This window comes from Pelobates fuscus, chromosome 11 (genome assembly GCF_036172605.1).
Source record: "Pelobates fuscus isolate aPelFus1 chromosome 11, aPelFus1.pri, whole genome shotgun sequence".
Lineage (NCBI taxonomy): Eukaryota > Metazoa > Chordata > Amphibia > Anura > Pelobatidae > Pelobates > Pelobates fuscus.
The window spans coordinates 26,336,440-26,358,973 of NC_086327.1; the positions used below are offsets into that span (position 1 = coordinate 26,336,440).

General features: G+C 38.6%; 1 protein-coding gene across 1 annotated transcript in view; it reads right to left on the reverse strand.

Moving 5' to 3' along the window:
• Nucleotides 1-1,301: 1,301 nt before the first annotated feature.
• Nucleotides 1,302-22,534, reverse strand: part of LOC134577830 (cathepsin D-like) — a 32,465-nt gene continuing 11,232 nt past the window's right edge. Inside the window, exons 2-9 of the mRNA XM_063436726.1 lie at nt 19,811-19,967; nt 19,083-19,206; nt 15,149-15,267; nt 14,060-14,259; nt 12,429-12,551; nt 7,562-7,706; nt 4,260-4,358; nt 1,302-2,697 (exon numbers count right to left, since the gene is read on the reverse strand). Coding sequence (XP_063292796.1) covers nt 2,536-2,697; nt 4,260-4,358; nt 7,562-7,706; nt 12,429-12,551; nt 14,060-14,259; nt 15,149-15,267; nt 19,083-19,206; nt 19,811-19,967 — 1,129 coding nt within the window. The 3' untranslated portion in view covers nt 1,302-2,535. The remainder of the gene's footprint in view (nt 2,698-4,259; nt 4,359-7,561; nt 7,707-12,428; nt 12,552-14,059; nt 14,260-15,148; nt 15,268-19,082; nt 19,207-19,810; nt 19,968-22,534) is intronic.

The window sequence follows — 22,534 nt, forward strand, 5'->3', positions numbered from 1 at the left end:
ACAAGTTGTCTTTTGAATAAAAGTGATCGTTTAGTAAACATAACTCTGCATATGCACTTGCAGACACAAACTGTAAAAACAAACCGGCTAATCTTCAACCATCAAGATGTGTGTAGATTGGGAACTTTTTACTTAAAGGGACACTCCAGGTACCAACACAAATTGTCTGCATGTCGTAGCTTTTTCGTATATAATTAGCTGTATTTTTGAATGCTAAGTAGTGCATATATTTTTTTTAAACAAAAACAAACATTTTGCAGCATTCTACATTTAAAAAGTACTTGTTTTTTGCTGGTTACAGTATGTACTAAAACCTCTCTTTCTGTCCCTTATACAAAAAAGATTATTGTCCTTAAAGGGACATTGTTGGCACTTTAACCATTTCATCTCATGTTAGTTACAGTTCCTGCAATCCCCTGGCTCTGTCCCTCCATTCAGTGTTAAACCATTTTCAAGCAAGTTTGACATGGATTGAGGGTCCTTGGACGTCCACATACCGGCCTCTTCTGGACGAATTGAAAAGGCGGACATTAAATAATTTTTCTTCTAGCAGTACCAATTCATTCCAGCAATGAGCGCTGTGATAGGCTGAAAGTGGTGAGCTGACACTCATACTCAGCCAATCACAGCCACCAAAATGCTATTTAGGCCAACACTTCCTCATAAGTCAAAGCAGCACAGAGGGAATGGGATTGGCTTTTGGGGACTCTCATTTAGCATTAAAACATTAAAAACAGATAATACTGAAAAAAGACAGAGCCAGTGGATTCCAGACATTATCACCGCTTCAGTGACATCAGACTGTTGCAGTGTCTATTCAAAGAATAGTTTTCTTTTCTGAATGATATTTCCCTCTAAAAATGTTTGCAACATACGTGCAAAAATTAAAATTATGTATACATCATATTTGGCAAATAACCCATGATTCTTGTATTGTGGCACACAGGGAGAGAGATGATGAAGGAAAATATAAGCACCTGAAGGTCTCCATTGTCCACATATTGCCCATATTCCTCTCCTCGGGTGATGGTACTAGGAGAAACTTCACATTTGTGCTCTCACAGATGAAGAATAAAATGAGGCTCTATGATGGGTTCCACTTATGATCTTCTCACCCATGGCTATCCTGAGTGATGACTGATGGGAAATGGCAAGCAGAGATCCCACCTTTTGATATATTTTGCTATTATTTGTTGCATGCATAAAACTAAGTAGTCCCCGCGCTGTCTTGATATCTTGATTCTATTGAAATTTCACTGAAATGAAATGATCTCTTTATGTCAAAAAAAATACTCCAAACACTTTATCAGACTGGTCTTTATTGCTCTGAGGAAAGCAGTGACATTACGGTACAGTAAATAAAGTGTTTGTCGGCAGTTGTCCGAGACCTGATAATTATGGTGGGCCAGGGTCTTTTAAAAATGGCATGGGGACATTTTTTTTTCTGGTCCTGACCCAGCGTTTAAGAACGCAAACAGCAAAAATGCTTAGGGCAGAGTCCTTTAAAAGAGCACTAAAAACACATCAACCTCTACTGCCCCATTGTAAGTAATACAACCATTTTGGAATGGATTGACTTCGGAAGTGGGATCCACCGGGTACCACTCCCTGCCTCCATTACTAACTCCAGAGAGCTGGATGTTCATAAGCAAGACTTGGCTGAGGAGAGCTAACGGAGGTTCATGCTTAGGAACTTCTGGATGTCCATAGTTAGTAGAGGTGGCAGGGAGTAGTGTCTTGTGTACCCCAGGTAAGAAGTCAAAACATTCTAAAATAGTTTGACTATTTACAATAGGGCAGGCCCCAGAGCACTTCTGGCACCATGTGGTTCTTGTACATGGATTGTTCCTTTAAGCATTAACTCGTATAAATTGTAGGGATAATAGACAGGAGATAAAGATAAATGATAGATCGCTGTATTTTTGAAAGGCAAATATGTTCAATGACATGTAAGAAACGTTTGTTTTATTAATCTATTTTTCTTGTCTTTTAGGGCATGAAAAACACTTAAAAAAAAAAAAAAAAAAAAGAGGCTGCTTGATTCCCTCCACTTACTGGAAGACTAGGTCTGCATTACTTATCTATAAAATATATTGACTTAAAAAGCTCAGACATATGGAATTTCACTTTAAATAAGAGTAAATGCCTTTTCCCTCAAAACCCATTAGGAACTTGATGGCCAATATTGCTTGTTCATAGTATCTACACAATTATTTTTTTCTGTTTTGTTTTTTAGCTCATTAGTGTAGAAGAAAAAAAAAAGAATGAAATTTTATATTGAGTTTTCATTCCATCAAATGCCTTTGACCATTTGAAGTCAGGCTCAGAAATGATCCTCGTTGACAGTGTTTCCTCCAATAATTTTTTTTTTTTTTTTAAGAAAAATCTCTATAATTTCCCTAACATCATGATTAACACAGCCTGCAACATTTGCAGCTCTGGGTTAATCACGAAAAGTGCTTATAGGGGCACAGCACACTGATTTTATGCTATTAACCCACTAAATGTTTGGAGCTATTGACACCCACTTTGTACTTATTTTACTTTTGCAAAGCCCACACGATTATTGTCTCGGTCAAAGACAGTGTAGTATTGACCGATGAAGACATCTCCAAAGATCCAAAATGGTCCGGCAGGAGATGGCACGTCCAAACCCATGAAACCGCTAAGGCAAATGGTTCTTCCCATCTTTGTGATCTGTGTGAAGAAGAGTAAAAATTTATTAAATAATATCCAGCCTAAAATTAAGATTCCAACCCCAGCTTGCACCACTAATACCTATTCAGGGCACTTCTCTTCTCTTCAGCCTTATAGGGGTTTTGTCTGATATTTGCTAATTTTCTCCCTCTGCCTTGTAGAATGACTAGTTCAGTGGCAGTGGTGTAACTACCATGGTTGCGGGGGTCTGCTCGGTGGTACCACGTCGGAGACCAGGTACAGGAGGGGAGGTGGAGAGACACATGTAGGGAGCTGGGGGGCAGGAATGGGACACCTGGAGGGGCTTGGGGAGATGGGACACGTGGAAGGGCTTGGGGAGATGGGACACGTGGAAGGGCTTGGGGAGATGGGACACATGGAAGGGCTTGGGGAGATGGAACACATGGAGGGGCTTGCTTTTGCAAGAAGCTTGATCAGGGCTGGCCTTAGGGGTGTGCAAGCTGTGCGGCCGCACAGAGCGCCATGGACAAGGGGGCGCCATGTGGCCAACACAGCTTGCACATGGCCTGTGTCAGGGGAGCTAAAACAGGTACCCGGGTGGAGGATTAATCATTCTCCACCCAGGTCTATAAATTTGTATTTTTATTTTTTTTAAATCGAGGTGGCGGGGCTTATCGTGAGGCGGGGCTTACCGTGATGTGGAGGTGGGGCTAATACCTACCCGAAGCCCCTGCACAGGAAGAGGGAAGGAAGAAGGAGCCCATGCTTCCCCAACAACCAATTGCATCCACTCCCCCTTCCAGCCATAATGGAACGAGGTAAGTAGCAGTGGTAGTTTGTGTGTGTGTGTGTGTAACTGAGTGTGTATGTGTGCTCATCAGCGTGCCTGAGTGTCTGCATGCCTGTAACAGAGTGTGAATGACTGTGTGCCTGTAACTGTTCGTGATTGTGTGCCTTTAACTGTGTGTTTGGCTCTGTGACTGTCTGCCTGTAACTGTTTGTATGACTGTATACAGGCAACTTGGTGGGGGGCGCCGTGAAGACTTTTCGCACAGGGCGCCTAATGGCCTAAGGCTGGCCGTGAGCTTGATGGTATAATTTGGAACCAGTGACATGATGTGTTGTTGCTTTTCATGTCTTCTTGACTGGAATTTTTTTTGTTCCTTTGTCTGCTCAACCCGATGAAAATTCCAAATAAAAAATGTTTCAAACATAAATAATATCCAACCGGCCGCCACCAACCCTCAAAACTTATGACAAGCCTGTTGCCTGATGGAAAAATAACAACAGCTAAATCCCTATACATCCTGCAGGAAAGCATATATAAAAGCATATTAAACACTATCAAACTGCAATAAAATTAGAAGCCCAGACACATGATATAAAACATAAAATTATTCTTAAAATAAGTCAAGTGCGCGTGTCAGTTAAATGAACAATTCACTCGAAAGTCACAAATCAACCTCGAAAGTCACAAATGAACCAGCCTTTACTAAAAACAAATATTGGAACAAACGTTATGTTTTATATGAACCATGTGTGTAGTGAGTAGCAATGTGGATATTTGGATCAATGGATAATGTGCCATATTTGGGTCTTACCTTTAGTACATACTGTGACCCTGTTAGGTTGTACTGAACTCCTCCCAGAGTGAATGAAATAGTAGGTAGAGAAGCAATCTTATCGCACAATATCATGTACTAAAACAAATAAATATACAGAAATATATTAATACAGTTTGCAGGAATCCATACACAGGATTCTATAATATTCTATTTGGATTGTTTCAAACATTAAGAATTCTGAGGACAGGGTAATGTAGCAGGGTTCAGATGTCAAACACCATAACCACTACAGCATACTTATGAGGTTAGGAGTTCCCCAGTGCCCCAGCCATTTTAGAACAGTTTGATGTCTTAGAGAGAATCTAAGTCTGTATCTGAGCTAAGCTGAGCTTTGCAGGGCTTAGCTCATTGGCTGAGAGTGATCAACTGTCTGTTGCTCTCAGCCAATGAGCTAGTGCTGCGCTGAAGTGTTTAGCTCAGGAGAACTAACTGATGCTTCGGTTTAGGAGCTCCTGGATCTTCATTGGAAGTGGTGGAGATGGGAGTGGCACCCTAAGGACCCCAGGAAAGAAGGTAATTAATTCATACTGGAAATGTTTTTCATAAGGAATCCTGGGAAAATATTTAAAGATTGGACGTATAGTTGAAGATGAACTATAGCCCTATTGAGATATATATATATATATATATATATATACACAGCCATTCATCTAACTTAATGACATTTTAAGAATATATAGTGTTAACAACACATTTTATAATACCGGCAAAATGCAATTAAGCAGAGTTGAATATATTATTTATTATTATTGCAGGGGCTTCAGGTAGGTATTATTGCCATTTATATATTACTTATATATATTATTGCCATTTTTATAGTGCCAACAGATTCTGTAGCACTTTACAATATTAAAACTCGAAGGCATCCCTCTTGGGTGATTGCTATTTATATTAGTAGAAAAAATACAATTCTGTTATTATCAGAACCAATGCATCTATAACAGTTAAAAAGTGGCCAGTTTTGTGGCTAGCAAAACGTGAAATGCTATTTTTGTCTATATTATGTATAATTCACAATTGGCTATTCAATTGGATTTCTCCAATTTCGTTTATTAAAGGGGACCGGTCACATCCCAGGATTTGAAATATTATCAACAAATATGTGTTTGAGAGGTCTTAGAAATAAATTGAATTGTAGAAATTCACACCACTATATTTAGTCTGTCCTGGACCTGAGTGGCTGCATCGTGGCTCCCTGTCAATCATTGTCCTTTTCTGTCCTTAAACATAGTATGCTGAGGAGGAGAAACAAGAAAACAATGTTCCTGTTTTTTTCCAATGCAATGTGTGCCCTGTCTGTGCCAGTACGAAACTGGATTCTGGAACCCAATTGCTAAAAATTATTTTCAGGGTTTTATTCAATGGTGTGAATTCCAGAAATGTGATGACCCCCCGTTATTATGATTTAAAAATATCTTCGGAAGGTGAGATTTTATTAATGTTTACCCCCATGCATGTATTTAAGATTTGGCTACTCACCTCTAATTTAAACATGGTCAGGATTATTCCATATGGACAAAATCCAGTGACAATGACAGCATTCTGACCACATTGAAAATTCTCAGATTTACTAGAGCCAAATGCAGTCAGTATTCAGTCAGTCCAACTGATTCCATAACATGCAACACATGCAAAAGCGCAAGTGTTAAGTATGTGGTGGCTGGCCAGCACTTGCTTTGCTAGTCAGCCGCCACATTAAAAAAGTTTAAAAAAACAAATTGAAATCTTATGAGGGTCAATAAAACCACCATATTACTTTAATCTCTAGAAAATAAAACAACGGAGGAGAAACATAGCCTCTCGCTGTGCACCCACCTGTGGGCATCGAGTAGGGGATACTTTAACTAATGTCCACCCCATGGCCCCCAAACCTAGGCGATGGTAGGGGTCCTAGTTTATTTAATAAAGGGTGGACCTATTGTCTTGTCACTTGGCCTCCACACATGGGTGATGGGAGGGGAGGAGTAATATCAATAATAAAGGGGGGAGCCTATTGACCCCACCTGCAGCCCCCATCCTGGCAGGTGGTGGAGCTAATTAATTATAAAATAGGAGGAGTGAACATGCCTCTTCCAAATATTAGAGACCTTTCAATCTAAAACCTGTAAAATATATATATATATATATATATATGTATATATATATATATATATATATATATATATATATATTATAATAATTATATGTGTCATTCAAATCTTCTTTCTTTAAATTCTTCTGTTCTTAAGTCCCAAAAAAGGCCAAAGGCAGAATAAGCGCTCATGGCAGGGAAAGCCCTTATATAGGCTGAAATTGGTTTACTAGCCATCCAATCAAGAGAGGTCTTGGCTATATTTTCCCACACTTTGCATTAGCCATCATAGCCCTGTATAAGGGCTTTCCATGCTATAAGCATTCATTCTGTGGTAAGTCATCCATGGGTGAAAATGGAATACTTTTAGTTGTGGCCTGTTTTTATTTTTTGGCCCCCTCAATATTATTAGGGTGATGAACGGTAGATAGGGACTTTATTTTAGGGGGTAGCTAAGTGACTGGAGACCCTTAGCCACCTGAGGTTCCTACTATTATTTAGAGGGGTTGGACAATGACTATTTTTTATTAATTAAGGGGAGGAGAAAATAGGTAGTTCTCCATGTATTATAAATATTAGTGCCCGAACCCCCTGGCATGGATGGAGGCCAGGAGAGGGGACAATAGGTCCCTCCCCTTAAAATTTAAAGTAGCCCCCACCCAAGGCCTACTGGTATGTGCATGGGGGGGGGGGGGGGGGAATATGTCTTCCCCTGTTATGTAACAGGCTCCAAGAGCTGGCCTGTCACCACAAAATTAACCTGTGTCTCTGCTAGTGCTGCCAGCGGGCAAATTGTTTGGATTTTTTTTAAGTCTGAGTCCAGAGTTGATGTCTTCAGGTCTGGAATTAATTCATTCGGTCCATTTTTCAGCCATGCCGTGTTCGGCTGATATCCAGACTATATTCAGTTTGGGGCATGATTTACGAAATCTGGACATTGTTGAACTCTATGAACACTGTCCATAGTTTGCAGTCCTAATAGCCTTGTATGCAGTCAGATGGTTTAGTCCCATTTGTTTCGGGGCCATTCGGACTTTAGCGAATAACCCTGTGAATCTTGTCAGCCTTCTCTGGATCATAATTTTATAATTTATTTTAGTAATCAAGGGGAATAGGAAGGGAAGATTCCATGACATTTCAATGTTCATTAACAGGCTAAATGGTCATTGAGCTAAATGCACATTTTAGAAAATGTATTTATACCAACCTCTCCATTGAAGAGTGGTATAGCTCCAATTGCTCTGTGGAGGGCTCTGATCTCTTCTGAAGGCCCAGTCATTAAAGAGGTTCCAGTGTCTACGATCGCCTGGCAGCCTCCCTTACAGAGTGTGAGCTGGCTGCCCACTTTGATCCTGGGGAGAAAAAAAATGCCAAATATAATTTATGACGCTTAATTGTTTATTTTTTGATAAACCATAAATAGGAAAAGGATTTATGATCCATTGTGGCAGCATCAAGTGGTTTAAAGATGGAGATTTACTGAGCAACCTAGATATCAGTCAGAGGGTGGCTGGGTCAATGGAAAGACCAATACTTGGAACCTTGGAGACTCAATGTATGTATTTACGTAGATTGTTTGTTACATGGTTTTAAAAGATATACTTAGCATTTTATATTTCAGCAGAGAAGAGATACAGTAAGTTCAACGCTGGCATAGAAATTGTAACAGGGGAACAATATAAGACTGAAGAATGGAATACAGGAAAAACAATATAAGATAGTTAATATATAAAAGTATAATATATCTTTATTTTTTTTAATGAGACTATTGAAAATATAATAGTTAATATGTGAAGTAACAGTTTATGGAGTCTAGGAAATATTGTATTGTAGTCAAGAAGGAACATGTGTCCCTTATTTGCATCACAATTTAAAATCAGTGGGGTTTTCTCCTTCTTTTCAATAAAGAACAGCAATACAGATGTATTTTGAAATGAATTCAATGTGAAAGGCTGAATTTGATGGACTTGAGGCTTTTTTAACCTAGATCATTTATATAACTATCCCTAGGACCCACTGGGATACCTTGAATGTACTAGCATAAATATAAGTATATGCATTTGTGAGTGTATTTGTGTAGACATGAATGTTTATACACATGACGTGTACGTGTGCATGAATGTTTCATTGCAAAAAAGAAAAAAAAAAGCCAACAGATAAACAGCTGCTAGATTCCCTGTCCCTTGCCTCTGCATGTCTCCTAACAATACAATGTTGCTCATTAGAGCTTCCAAACGTGTTTCGTTCGTACATTTTGAGCTTTAGCAATGGCTTAATAAAGTTGAGATTGCATGAGCAAAATGCACTTGGAAGCTATGTTGAACAACATTGTATTGTAGGAGCCACGCACATGGAATCCAGTGACCATGCGGTGTAACACAGCCACCCGAGATTGATCATAGGGGAATGTCTCAGTGTGATTGCATTGGTGGATTTAATCCTTCTGTTGACTAGTTAATATGTGCAATGCCTTTACAATACAGCAAAAGATTTTTTTAAAAAAATGGATACACTGCAGTTTGTGAAGGAGAGACGGAAGAAATGGCTAATGAAGCAGAAATAAATAATTAGGAAAAAAAAAGAATATTGACAAAAAAGGTTGTTTTTTTTAAATTTAAAAAAATCTTTTGGCGAAAGTGAAATTCAGGCTATTATAAAACAGGAATTAAACATTTTCAATGAGGTCTGTAGATGCCAAAATCTATTTGTTATGGTCTCTCATTCACAGTGAAAAAGGATGTGTTTTTTTTTTTAAGCAGGCTGCAATGCGCTACTGTCGGAGGGCAAATTGGATTCTCCAGGAAAAAAATTCCTTCACCTTCATATATTGTACAGGTATTGTACAGGCCGGAGACCTTGTTTGAATAGCTGCTTTGTGTATAGACATGTGCAATTCGTTTCGTTACGAATTTACATTCGGATGAATTTCGTGAAAGTTCGGAAGTGCGGAACCGAAGCGAATTGCTGAAGTTCCGAATTTCCGAAGGGCTTCGGATTTCGGAAAAGTGGCAAAACAAGAGAGAGGGTTAGGGTTTAGGGTTAGGGCTCAGGGTTATGGTTGCCACCACAACCACTTACTAGACATGTGCAATTTGTTCCATGTAATTCGCATATTCAGATGCTTACGAATGTCCGGAGTTCCGATTTGCTAAAGTTCAGTAGTTCGTAAGTGCCGAACCGAATGCCATTGGTCCGAATTGACGAAGCAGACAACATTTTTTACTTACCTGAATTTCCGAACCCAATTTTGTGCCCATGCACATCCCTACTTGTGTATTTGTGAATGTGGTTTAAATTTACTACAAATGTTAAAGGTCATAGTCATTATTTCTCAGAATGAAGATGATTAAAACACACATGGATATATTCACTAAACAAGCAATAGATGTACATTGAAAACCGGAACAATTTGCCAACTCTTTTATAGTCACTGCTTGGCTTGAATTTTGGTATTCAAACTTTCTATTTTGGCCTAAATCTTGCAATTTGACTTTCTATTCACTACATCTGCTACTTCGGGAATAAACTCTATACAATTCTTGTGTTGGATGTTCAAACAGGCTTTTTATTTTTTTTGAATGCGTGGTCAATTTAATGATTTGTGTTTTATGGAGCAAAACACGAATATAATGAGACCCTGTTGTATCAATATCTGTGGAATCAAAATGAGAGTCTCTGGTTCCAGGGGAGTTTTATTATATGTTACACAGCGGTTTAGCAGGAAGTTGAGCGTGAAAGGATCACTAAAGTCACCCAGGCCACTTCATCTCAATGAGGTAGCCTGGGTGAAGTGGTCTTGTCATCTCAGCCCTTCACAAATTGCCATTTTGCAGAGCTGATAATGTTTAACGTGAAGGGTTAAACACATCTCTAATGGCTGGAACCCTGACAGCCACTAGGGGCACTACTGCGGCACTGACTAGGTAAAATTCACATTTGATGTTCAACGTCATCAATTGAAGCTCGTAGAAAAAATTCAGCGTTCCTATGGGTCAGCTTGTTCGCGCATGCGGCACTCACTGTTTAAATTAATTTTATAGTGAACAGGTGGGGCGGCGGCACTAAACTAGATAGGTACAAGGACACTCTAGCATTAACACTACAGTGTTTCTTTAATACATGAAAGAAGGCACATGAACAATGACTAGAAGTCAGATTTGAAGTTTTAATAGGAAATAGAGAATATGACAGCCCCAACGTTTTAGCCCTTAAGCCTTTCTCAGGTGGAGAGGTCGCCCTGAGGAAGACTTAAGGGCTGAAACGTCGGGGCTGTCATTTCTCTTGGTCTTGGTTAGTATACCATATTCTGTGGGTGTATGCAATAACTTTTAGCACTTTACTGTTATTCTTATGTGGTTCTGGGACAATTGCTCTCTCATATTTTGCACAGTTTTATGTACTTCTCCTTCTGTTAAACTATATTGCATTAATAAAAACATTTGTATGTGCAAATTTTGGTGTGCCTTGGATTTCTCTATTTTCTGTGTGTTTATATATCCGGTGGGGGAACAGATTTTTTTTCCTTAAGAGCACCAAGTACCCTTTATACCACATAATTTACACCCATTCCAGTTGAGCTTTTCTTGTAACCATATATGGAAGTTTTAATAGGAAACATGTGGTATAGCCAATTGAACTATGATTGGATGGGTTTAACCCCTTAAGGACACATGACATGTGTGACATGTCATGATTCCCTTTTATTCCAGAAGTTTGGTCCTTAAGGGTTAAAAGACGGGACTTTTTACCATCACAAACAGGCTGTTCCTTGATAAAGTCTTAAAGGATGAAACTGGTCGGATTTGGAGCATTGATGTGACCTGATACACCCCAGCCTGAACATTGATCAGTCACCAGGAAAGAAGATTCCCCCTATTGCAAGGAATGTGGAATCTAGGCAGAAAAGAAGAGAAGACACTGGACATGTCACTGGAACAATTTTCAGCTGAATATTGGAGGTCTTTCAGACCTATCCACGTGTTCTTCTGCCCACTGTTAGTGGCTCAGTGTTTGTGAGTGCCATATATGTCTTGGATGAAAAAGGGCATTCATTCTCGGGATGAGAATATCATTTTGCCTCTTTATAAATCACTGGTAAGACCACATATTGAATATGCTGTGCAATTTTGGGAACCTGTTCTAAAGAAGGATATTATGACACTAGAAAAAAGTGCAGAGGCGGGCTACAACATTAATAAAATGAATGGAACATATCCGCTATGAAGAAAGGTTAACATATTTAAACCTCTTTAGTTTAGAAAAATGTTGCCTCAGAGGGGATATGATAACATTATACAAATATATTCATGGCCAATACAAACCATTGTATGGAAATCTATTCACAAACCTAACTTTACATAGGACACAAGGTCATGTGTTTAGACTGGAAGAAAGAAGATTTCGTCTAAGGCAAAGAAAAGGTTTTTTTTACTGTATGAACAATCAGGATGTGGAATTCTCTGCCTGAAGAAGTTGTTTTATCAGAGTCCATACAGATGTTCAAACCGCAACTAGATGCATACTTGCAAAAACAGATTATTCAAGGACATAATTTTTCAATGTAGGGTAATAGCTTCTTGATCCAAAGATACATCTGACTGCCACTCTGGGGTCAAGAAGGAATTTGTTTCATAGTTTGTTGAAAAATTGGAAGTGCTTCCAATTGGGTTTTTTGCCTTTTTTTTTTGGATCAACAGCAAAAAAAAAAAAACACATGTGAGGATGGCTGAACTTGATGGACTCAAGTCTCTTTTCAGCTATGTAACTATGTAACTATATTATCCTTTTTATTGCTTTGGTTTCTGTGATTTTACTCTGTTATATTTTTATATGTTTTTAAAGTGATTAAAGTTTGGAAGATACTACTTTACATTCTGATCATTGTGATGCCTATACAGTATATGAGTTGTTAAGGTCCTTAATTGTATTGAATATAAGCTATTTGATTAATATTTTTAACACTGGTGGTTTTTCATACATTAAATGCACAAATCTTAATACACCACACATTTTGTTGCTGTTTGTATTTTTGTACATGTAAAGCCATACTGGAACAAACAATATTTGTTACTTACTCATCTGCTTTGATTTGCCAATAAGCCATGCGGGTAACATTCAAGTAATGAAAGTCTCCTGTGTAGTATTTTGGATCAGTACCTCCCAAAAGTAGCTCCCCTCCAACTGCTGCTTCCGGGTCCCTTGATTAAAAACAATGGAATCTAATAAGTTAACCATGTAGGGGTGGATGTTAAAGGGACACTACACTGCCAAAATAAAAAATAAAACATTTAAATCACAGGTTTTGTAGATATATCCCTGAACATGCATGCATTTAATTATATCCTATCTTATATCTAAAACAGCTTGCAAGACATCTTGTCAATGTCTGCTGCCTTTGCAAGCCCTCCCCTTCTAAACCCGCCCAGACTTTTTATAGCTGTCCAATCACTGACTTCCGATTGCAGCTCAGTGAGGCAATGCTTTCCAATGGGGAAGGCCTAAGGCGTGCGTGGCGCTCACCGGACATGCACAAGAGATTCCCTCTGTTGGCTGCCGTTGGCAGAGGAAAATGTAAGTGAAAGAGTTTTTTTGTTTGTTTTGTTTTTAACAGTGGCATAGGGACACTATAGTGTTAGAAAAAACAAATATGTATTACTAAAACTAAAGTGTTCCTTTAACTGCTTTAGGGGTCTGGAGTGTCACACCAGCTTTTAATTCACACCAGTTATATGTTCACAAGGCAGAAAACCACAGTAACCCATGCATGACTGCCAAGGCTCTCATAAGTATATGGAGACTTAGATAACACCTTGCTTACGGTCCCCTTTTATTGTCTGTATAATATAACTCCAAGTACAGTCACAATCTATGCCAGTTGCCTATAATCTGGTTTGAGCACATTTGATCGTGTTCTTATATTCTTGTGATATAGAACACAACTCTCAACACCACCCTATTCAGTGAATTCATAATATGAAGCAGTACTTTCCCCTGGCTGTCTGTTATCTATGATGACTTGCTCTATATGCGTGTGACATTCTCTTATGGCTTGTACTACAGTCATGAATCAAGCATAAATCAAGGTAAAATAAACTGGGCCGTGGTATATGCAAAAAACGCACAGCACTACGATTGCATACCTCCTCTTGATCACTTCCTAGTCTTTGTAGGAAAAAATAAAAGGGAAATTGACATGTTTATGTCTGATATTATCATTGTTTATATTATTTTTATTTTTTGTGTGTGTGTGTGTGTATTTTATTCATTATGAACTGAGGTCAGCTCCAGCCTTGAGCAATGAAGTTTTAATTTAAAATGTGCAAATTAAATTCAGAGACAAATATATTAAACTGCACTGTCACTAAACTGACAAAAAGAGAATTTTTATTAAAAACTCAAAGACTATATTAGCCTCTAATTGAAATGATAGTCTAATTACTAAATACTGGCGATATGTGGCACTGGGCAGAGCCTCCATCTCCACATCTTGACGACTGATGGGGGGAAAAGGATCTCCTTGATTATTATGCAATCAGTGTGCAATAGTGTAAGATCTCTGTGAAAGATCTTGCAGTCATGAGGGATCTTCCATTGCCCCCCATGTTGTACTCTCATAAATGTCTTTGTTTTTATTTTATGTTCAAATTGTATGGAGTTGCAGAATATGACAGAGCTACATATATAATAAAATGCACTTGTCTCTGACCTGTTCAGGTAAAATGAAAACACATTCTTTTCCACCAGCTTCTGGCTCATCATGTTGTCAAAAACTGGGAGCACTCTATCAATCGAAATATTTGGGTAACCCATCCCCAGGATACCATCAAACCGAGCAGCAACAAACACAATACCAGGTTGCTTGATGGCCTCAGCAAAAGTTTGATTCTGGATTTTAAGACCGCCAATCTGTCAAGAAGAACATTGTTTGGAAAGGAGTCATAAAATGGTGATATCCATTGGCTCTTATAAATAAATTAAACAATGGTATTCGTCGTGGCATATTGTTGTTTATACTAGTAAATGCTATTGAAGGTTAACTAAAAATTACATTTTTCAGGAGATTATTTTCAGACTGGTTGGTGAACTGCAATTAGTGTGTGGCTAATTTGACTTTTTCTCTCTCTATCCCAAGATTACATAAATAGTTAATGGCTTTCAATACTAGGATCTACTATCAGTACGCAATGTATAGATTCACATATAGATTGCATGATATACACACACACGGTTTAATTCTGTATTACTTTATATTTTTGATCCCTCCTCCTAAATTGTGGCACATTGTGTTTATTTTCAGAGGCTGATAAAGGTTTTATTGACCTATGCAAAATACTTCAATTTTTTGTTATAAAGGTGTATACACAAAACAATGCTCTGATAACGACTGGAATGTAAAGGAGACTACATAGTCAACTGCTAGGACAGGACTGGTGTAGAACCACGGTGTCACCAATCCTTCATTATGGGTCAGGCCAGGCCCAGAGTGGCCATTGAACCTCCATCACCAGAACCAACTATTACAAAGAGGGAAGGGAAGGGGGAGGTACTGCGAATATGCAGGGCAGAGCTTCCAAATATATTCCAGCATTAGTAAATCCTACCATGTAACCATGACATTTTAGGGAACAATCTCTTCCACAAGTGACATTTTTTATTATACATCAACTGAGAAATTGAATCTTTTTTCGTTTGTTTAGAATTGCTAATATAATGGTTGTTCACATTAAATTCAATATTTCAAACGTTATTATGTTGGTTGTCTGATATGGGACTCGTTATGTACGTAAAGACTTACCGTAACAGTGTCTTGACTCAGGAATCCTGTGAGGCTGCCCGTTCCATAGTGAATAGCAAAATCTGTGTGATTTTCTCTGTAGGTGCTGGAATCCTTGGATTTATATTTGTTGTGAAACCCTGGGTTATAAGAAAAGAATCAAGGTGGGCCAGTATATAAAGTGAAAGATCACAGAGAACTGTATTGTCACAAAAGACAAAGCAATTGTGTGATACATTAAATATAAATAACTGGAACCTTTTTCTAAAGACACCATGGAATGTTAGCAGACATTTACTAGGACAATCACTGTATTAAAATGGCCTTCTCATGTATTTTTAATTTTTATTTTGTAAATTTCCTTATTCCTCCATTTCATCGGAACAGGTCTCCTTTTTTGCTTTCTGTGTCGCCGGCCTTGTGACATGAATATGGAAGCGAGTTTGCCACTTTCAAGTTTCAATGAGGTCATTAGTGACGTCATACTGGCATTCTGCCATTCTTGCGTCTTTTGTCGAGTATGACACAAGCCAGTGAAACAGTAGTCCTTCCTATTTAAACCCCCTCTGAATGCCCTTTGTTGCCCCTGTTGTGGTTCTTGTTAGTCCAATAGCGCTTTTATATTTACTATTCCCTGGTTTGACCTTGGGTCATTTTCTTATTTATTCTGAGCTTGTTATCCATTTTCTCTAATATCTCCAGCCCTTGAACTTGGCTATCGCCGACTATTCTATTGCGTCATTCTATGGACCAGTAATACTGAATATTATCTTCATTTGTTGTACTGGGATTTGTGAGTTTGGGGTTCCAACATATGTTTTCCTTTGCCCATTATGTCTGCTGTTTGCCTTTCTGTGGAAATTATTTCACTGAGGATTGTGGGTAAATTAGATTGACAATTGAAACCAAACCTTGCTTTAAGCTTCGCCCATTGTCATGTTTTGTCAACTTGGCTCCTAAACATGAGGAAAAGTAGTCCCTGCTTTTTTTTTAATGTATTTTATAAAAAAAAAAATAGAGCACTTGGTGGAAATAAGAGAGGTTCATACACTCTGTTTCAGATTCAGAGGAGGCTGCCAACTAATGTTTGTAGTTACAACTTCATTTATGGTCAGGGCTTGCTTTGTTTATCAATAATAAACACAAACAACTTCCTAGAAATAGTCTCAAAATCTTTTTTTTTCTCTGCTATATTTTTAATTCTGGTTTTCAGTCAACTACAATTTGACATTTAGTGGATAAAGTCATTTGCAATATGTAAAGTCAAACAAGCTGAGGTTTGAAAATAACATTATTGATTGCAAGGAATTAAATGTAAATTAGTGGTGGATGCAAAATTAGCTACCAGGTTTTGAACCTTATGATTTGGAGTGTTTGCCATTTGCTGGAGTGTTTTAGCATCTGTTTCAAAATGTAATCAATGGACAGACTATATGGGTAAAATAAAATCATGTGATATGTTTAATTTGCTGTATTGGTGCTCCCAATCCATACTGGCTGTCAAAATCACAGAAAATGTGTTCAGTGACCCTCAATAATATAGCAATCTGGCAACAGAGCATATCTCCCAAGTGTCCCTATTTAGGAGGAACAATCCCTATTATTTGATCCAAATCCATCTGTTCCTCTATCCTAATGTCCCTCTTTTCTAGGAGCTCCATATTGTTGGTTTGTCTGAGTGTATATTAGAACTCCACAGCAACAGAGATTACAGTGACATTGTCTTTATACGTAACCTTAATCCCTAACCTTAATCCCTAATTTAATCCTAATTTCAACCATTTCCCTCTGCTAATAATCAGTTCTGATATTGGCAAAGGAAAATCTAAGCTAAAACAGAGTGATGTGCTATTTTCAGTATGACAGCTTTATATCTTTTCAATTGAATATAGTATGCCCATCGGTGCTGGCCACTTACAGAGTCCAGCACTGACCAAAATGCCATTGCGGCATGAAGGGAGACTCTCCATGGTCTGTTAAGATCCTGGGGGTCTCCCAATTAACAGATCCAGTGAGTTGATTGCTCAGTTGCAGTGCTTTCTATAGATTTAAAGGGCTATAAGTAGTGCTTACTTTCAGTGGCTATAAGTAGTGCTGACAGCTAAACATGGCCCCAGCTAATAGAGCCCTAGGTATCTAATGAATTAATTTAACCCTGCTCACACCGCAATCTATTTAAAGGCATTTAAATGTCTATTTAAAGAGCTACTTGCCGCGCTTACTTCCATGGCTGCAAACAGCTCATGACAAAGTCTGGGGCCAATAAAAATAGCCCCAGCTGACAGTGAGGTGCCCCAGGTATCGATTGCTACCTGGTACTCCATGGTGTGAGCAGAGAATTGACCCTGCTCACACCAAATCTGCAGGACAGGTCATTAGGCCCTACAGTCATTAAAGCCCAGTAGAGTTAGGATTCAATAATACATCCTAATGTTATTAAAGGGTTGAACTACAATAAATGTGTTTAGAAATCAGTCTGTGTAAATAAGAGACATTGTTTTTGCTCTAAATTACATTTTAGCTACATAAATTGCTAAGTCGCCAAAAATAAATCAGATCAGCCCGCTATGGTTGCACCTCCACTCAAACACTTAAAGGACCACTATAGTGCCAGGAAAACAAACTCGTTTTCCTGGCACTATAGTGCCCCTAGGCTGCCCCCACCCTCAGGGTCCACTTCCCGCCAGGCTGGATGGAGTAGAAGGGGTTAAACTTACCTCTTTTTCCAGCGCCGGGTGGGGAGCTCTCCTCCTGCTCTCCTCCTCCTCCTCTCCGCCTCCTCGGCTGAATGCGCATGCGCGGCAGGAGCTGCACGCGCATTCAGCCAGTCTCATAGGAAAGCATTTACAATGCTTTCCTATGGACGCTGGCGTCTTCTCCCTGTGATTTTCACAGTGAGACGCACGCAAGCGCCTCTAGTGGCTGTCAATGAGACAGCCACTAGAGGCTGGATTAAGCCTATTATAAACATAGCAGTTTCTCTGAAACTGCTATGTTTATATAAAAAAGGGTTAACCCTAGCTGGACCTGGCACCCAGACCACTTCATTAAGCTGAAGTGGTCTGGGTGCCTATAGTGGCCCTTTAAAATAAAGTTTCCCTCTTTGTCCAAATAAATCTAATTCAGACTCCTGACTGTCAAACTTTCAAGAAAACTAAAACAGTATTGCACTTTATACTCTATTTTGGGGTGGAGGGGGAGGTCAGCGATATAACTCCCTCTTCTCCCACATTCAAAGAGAGCAACAATATAATATTGCAATATTAGTTAATTAATATTAGCAACAATTAGTACTATCTTACTAAAGACAGACATGAATATTTGGAAAGGTTTTTTCTTTTCTTTTTTGAAGGGAGAGTTGTAAAGGCTACTATTATTTTCAATTTTCCCATTAAAAATGGCAATATTTAAATTTTTTGGCTAGATTTTATATCATGTAGCTTTTGAAATGAGAAATTAAAACAGAGCATTGAAACATTCGAAGTGTCTTAATTCCCTGTGTTTATTTTAGTAACCTATTTTTTTTTTATCTTGCAGAGACCTCAACATTAACATGGAATTTAAATGAAGTTCTGAAATGCATCTGAGCCATATATCTAAGCCATCATAGATCAGAGGAGTAAAGATGCAATGGGTCTCTGCTTGAAGCTGGTATACTGTGAAGTGTTCTCTATTTCCCTGATTGATGATCTATTCCCCATTCATGGTCTGAAAGGACAAATAACGCGTTCTGATATGACTTGAGGATTACTTGACCAAGTGAATGCTTAATTAGCACCCAGAGACATATTTAAACACAATTGATGGCACTGATTAAGCTCTGGATATAGAGATAAATCAATAATAAAGATAACATTCAAACAGATCTGAAGTGGTTTAGTTATGAAAGAATGACATTATTCAATATGACACCAACGTTTGGTCTACGGCACGCTTGTTTTTAAATCATACTCACAGCAAGCAATGTCGAAAAAGGAGCATTGGACAGAGGGGACCCAGAGATTGGAGGAACCAGTGTCAAAAAGGATTGAAAACTTCTGGGGTGGTGTTCCAATGGAGATCTCACCATAGTACTGAGCCTAAAAGAAGCACAAAGGAACTGATGCTGGGAAGGTTCTTGTTTTGCGTGTCATAGCAGTCCATGATGTATACTTAAAATGTAATTGTTACTATTAACTATATTGTACTACACATCATATAAGTCTACTTTACCTTCAGCCAGTCTGTTCTAAATTCCAAGGCTATTCTTAGAACCCTCAACTGATTTAACATTACCAAGGCTCTAACCTAGATTCCAAAACTATGCTAACTTTGTTACATTTTTATTCTAGATTTCTAAATTATACGACCATTACCCTCTCTCAACCTTAGAACCAAAATACATACTGAAATTATCTGTAAAAATACTCTATTCGAGATAGTAATAAACCTTTACCCTACTTTAGAAATGTACCATAGAGGGTGTGAAGTGAAGGTAACAAACACAGACTAGGCTTACTAGAGGACTATACCAGCACAGGAGTCTTACATATTTGTGCCCTAACTGTCCAATAATGATTAATTTATCCTAATAATAAATTAAACGTACCATGTTCCACCCTCACACTTTGGGGATTAAAACAGTTCTTGGATCTAGGTGCACCATTAATTGAGAAGTACATGGAATATCCATGTTTCACTCACATCTAGATAGTTGGTGAGTTTCTCAGGAAATTCCGTCACTGGGGATGTTGGATTCTGTTTTAAGTTTACAAGTTCTGCTCCTCGGCTTCTGAGCTCTTCAATAGACATGTGCTCACTTATTGTGTGTCTGATGGTCTTGAACTTCTTCAGCGGGATCCTGCAAGGGAACAAAACCATTAGAACAGAAAATATATCAAATAAGATCTGTCCTATCAGAAGTACAGAATCCTTCAGGCCCAATGGGAATGGACTTAAAGGATCACTATAGTGTCAGGAAAACAAACTCATTTTCCTGACACTATATAATCCTTAGATCCCTCCCTCAGGGCCCCCCTTCAGCCACTTACCTTTATCCAGAGCCGGGCTCCCTCGGCGCTGGTGACCTCTCCTCCCCCTCCGATGCCAGCTCCTGAGTGGAGCCGAATGCGCATGCACGGACAGAACCCCCGCGCAGATTAAAACCGCCCATAGGAAAGCATTTCTCAATGCTTTCCTATGGACGTTCTACGTGGTCAATGCAATTTTAACATTGAGCGTCGGGGAAGCTGGATTAACCCTCAGTGTAAACATAGCAGTTTCTTTGAAACTGCTATGTTTACAGTTGTAGGGTTAAAACCTGAGGGACCTGGCACCCAGACCACTTCATTGAGCTGAAGTGGTCTGGGTGACTATAGTGGTCCTTACTTAGCCGGATTCTATAGCAGCACCCCACTTCTAGAGAGGGCTGGAGTGGAGAACAGATTCCTCTTATGTGTATGGAGGCACAAGGGCAAAACAATTTTCAGGAAAATTGAGTTCCACTTGTAGGCTCTTGATAGCTCCACTCATTTGTAAGTACTTTTCCTTTTTTTTAGCTCACATTACAGAAATACTACACTATATATTTCTCCATTTTTCATTTTCTTACTTCATATACCATCTGTGTGTGTTGTGAGGTGCTACTCCTTCCTTCCAACACAGGAATCCTGTATTTGGCCGGAACAGAGAGACTTCAGACTGGATTGTTGAGCTGCCTCCCTTATGTCACCGAACACAGTGCAAGCACTAAACCACCACACAAACAATTAAAAATATTCGCATGAGACAAAGTAGGGAGTACATGTGAAGATCCCATAGTCTTGAAGGATATTTAATGCACACGGTTTGTTTTGCTTGGGGGTGTAAGAAAGTAAAATAGTGATAATGGCTTCTAGCTGAGATTGCAAGGAGTTGAGAAAGCTGGAAGATCACATTAAAGGGACACTCCACTGCCAAAATACAAAATACATTTTAAAAATCACTGTTTAGTAGGTATACCCAAAAGGAAAACATTCATGCATTTAATTATGCATTTTTTTTCATTGTAGTTATATCTAAAAACAGCTTGCAAAAACTGCAGATCTCTTGTCTGCTGCCATTGCAAGCCCTCCCCTCCTAACGCCACACAGACTTTCTGTGACTGTCCAATCACAGACTTCTCAATGCAGCTCAATGAGAAGTCTTTGCAAAGCAGGTGCTCTGGGCATTTGCTGCCTCTTGAGTTCAGTGAAACTAAGCTAACCAAACCAGGAAGTAACAGGACCTGCTGTCTGATTGAACAGCAAGGGGGGTGTAACCAGTCTAAATTTATTGTAAAGCGCTACGGAATCTATTGGCGCTATATAAATGGCAATAATAATAATAATAATAAAAGTGGAAATTTCTATTGAAATCCGCACTTTCTGCAAATTGCTAAAAAATATATATTTTTTTTAAAAAAGGACACACTTCACATGTAAAGCTTTTCAGCAAGCTAAAAAGCTTTAGGAGTCTGGAGTGTCCCTTTAACCCCTTAAGGATCAAACTTCTGGAATAAAAGGGAATCATCACATGGCACACATGTCATGTGTCCTTAACCCCTTAAGGACACATGACATGTGTGACATGTCATGATTCCCTTTTATTCCAGAAGTTTGGTCCTTAAGGGGTTAAGGGGTTAAGAGAACTTAAGATAAGTATCTTTCTACTTCCTCTTTGACCAACACCATGCAAGCAGTTTACCTTATCACTAGCAAGTTACAGTGCTGGTTTAACAGGCACTTTGAATAGCTTAAAGAAGAAGAAGGTTGAAGCCAGTTCTTTTGTTGTGAGAATCAACTTTAAAGTAAAGTGCGAAACTACTCAAGGAAATGTAGATCTGCGTTGCGAATCGTGAAGTTAACTTGATGAGGAGCCTTGTGTCATATAGAAACCTCCAACTCTCTCTGAGTTGTAGTCCCAGAATAAACCAAATTGTAAAATGTTAAAATGAGAAGACACAAATGAAAAAGGTAGCCAAATGAGAATTTTTTTAGTGAGTATGGAAACACTTAAAATTCTTAATATGAGTAAACTTTTATAAAAATAAACAGCTACATTTTGCCATTTCCTGAGCTGTGCATAGCTTGATGACTCAAATTGGCAGTCAGTTTAGCAAAGTAATAAAAGCTAAGGTTCAGAGGAAACTGTTGTGGTCATGAAACGTAATATTTGCACAACCACTCTGTAGCAAACGGGTTGGTCTAATTTTTATCCTCTCCTTTCGCTTTAAGCAAACCACAGCCATCATAACTAGCAATTATAGCAAGCTGTATTTTCTGCTTGTCATAGAAATCGATAATGATACTATATTTCCCTTAGATAGGACAAAGAATTGTAGATGTGCTAGTTTTAGTATGTAATGTGTATTAGGAGACGCAAGATTTATTTGCAAAAATAAAATACTGA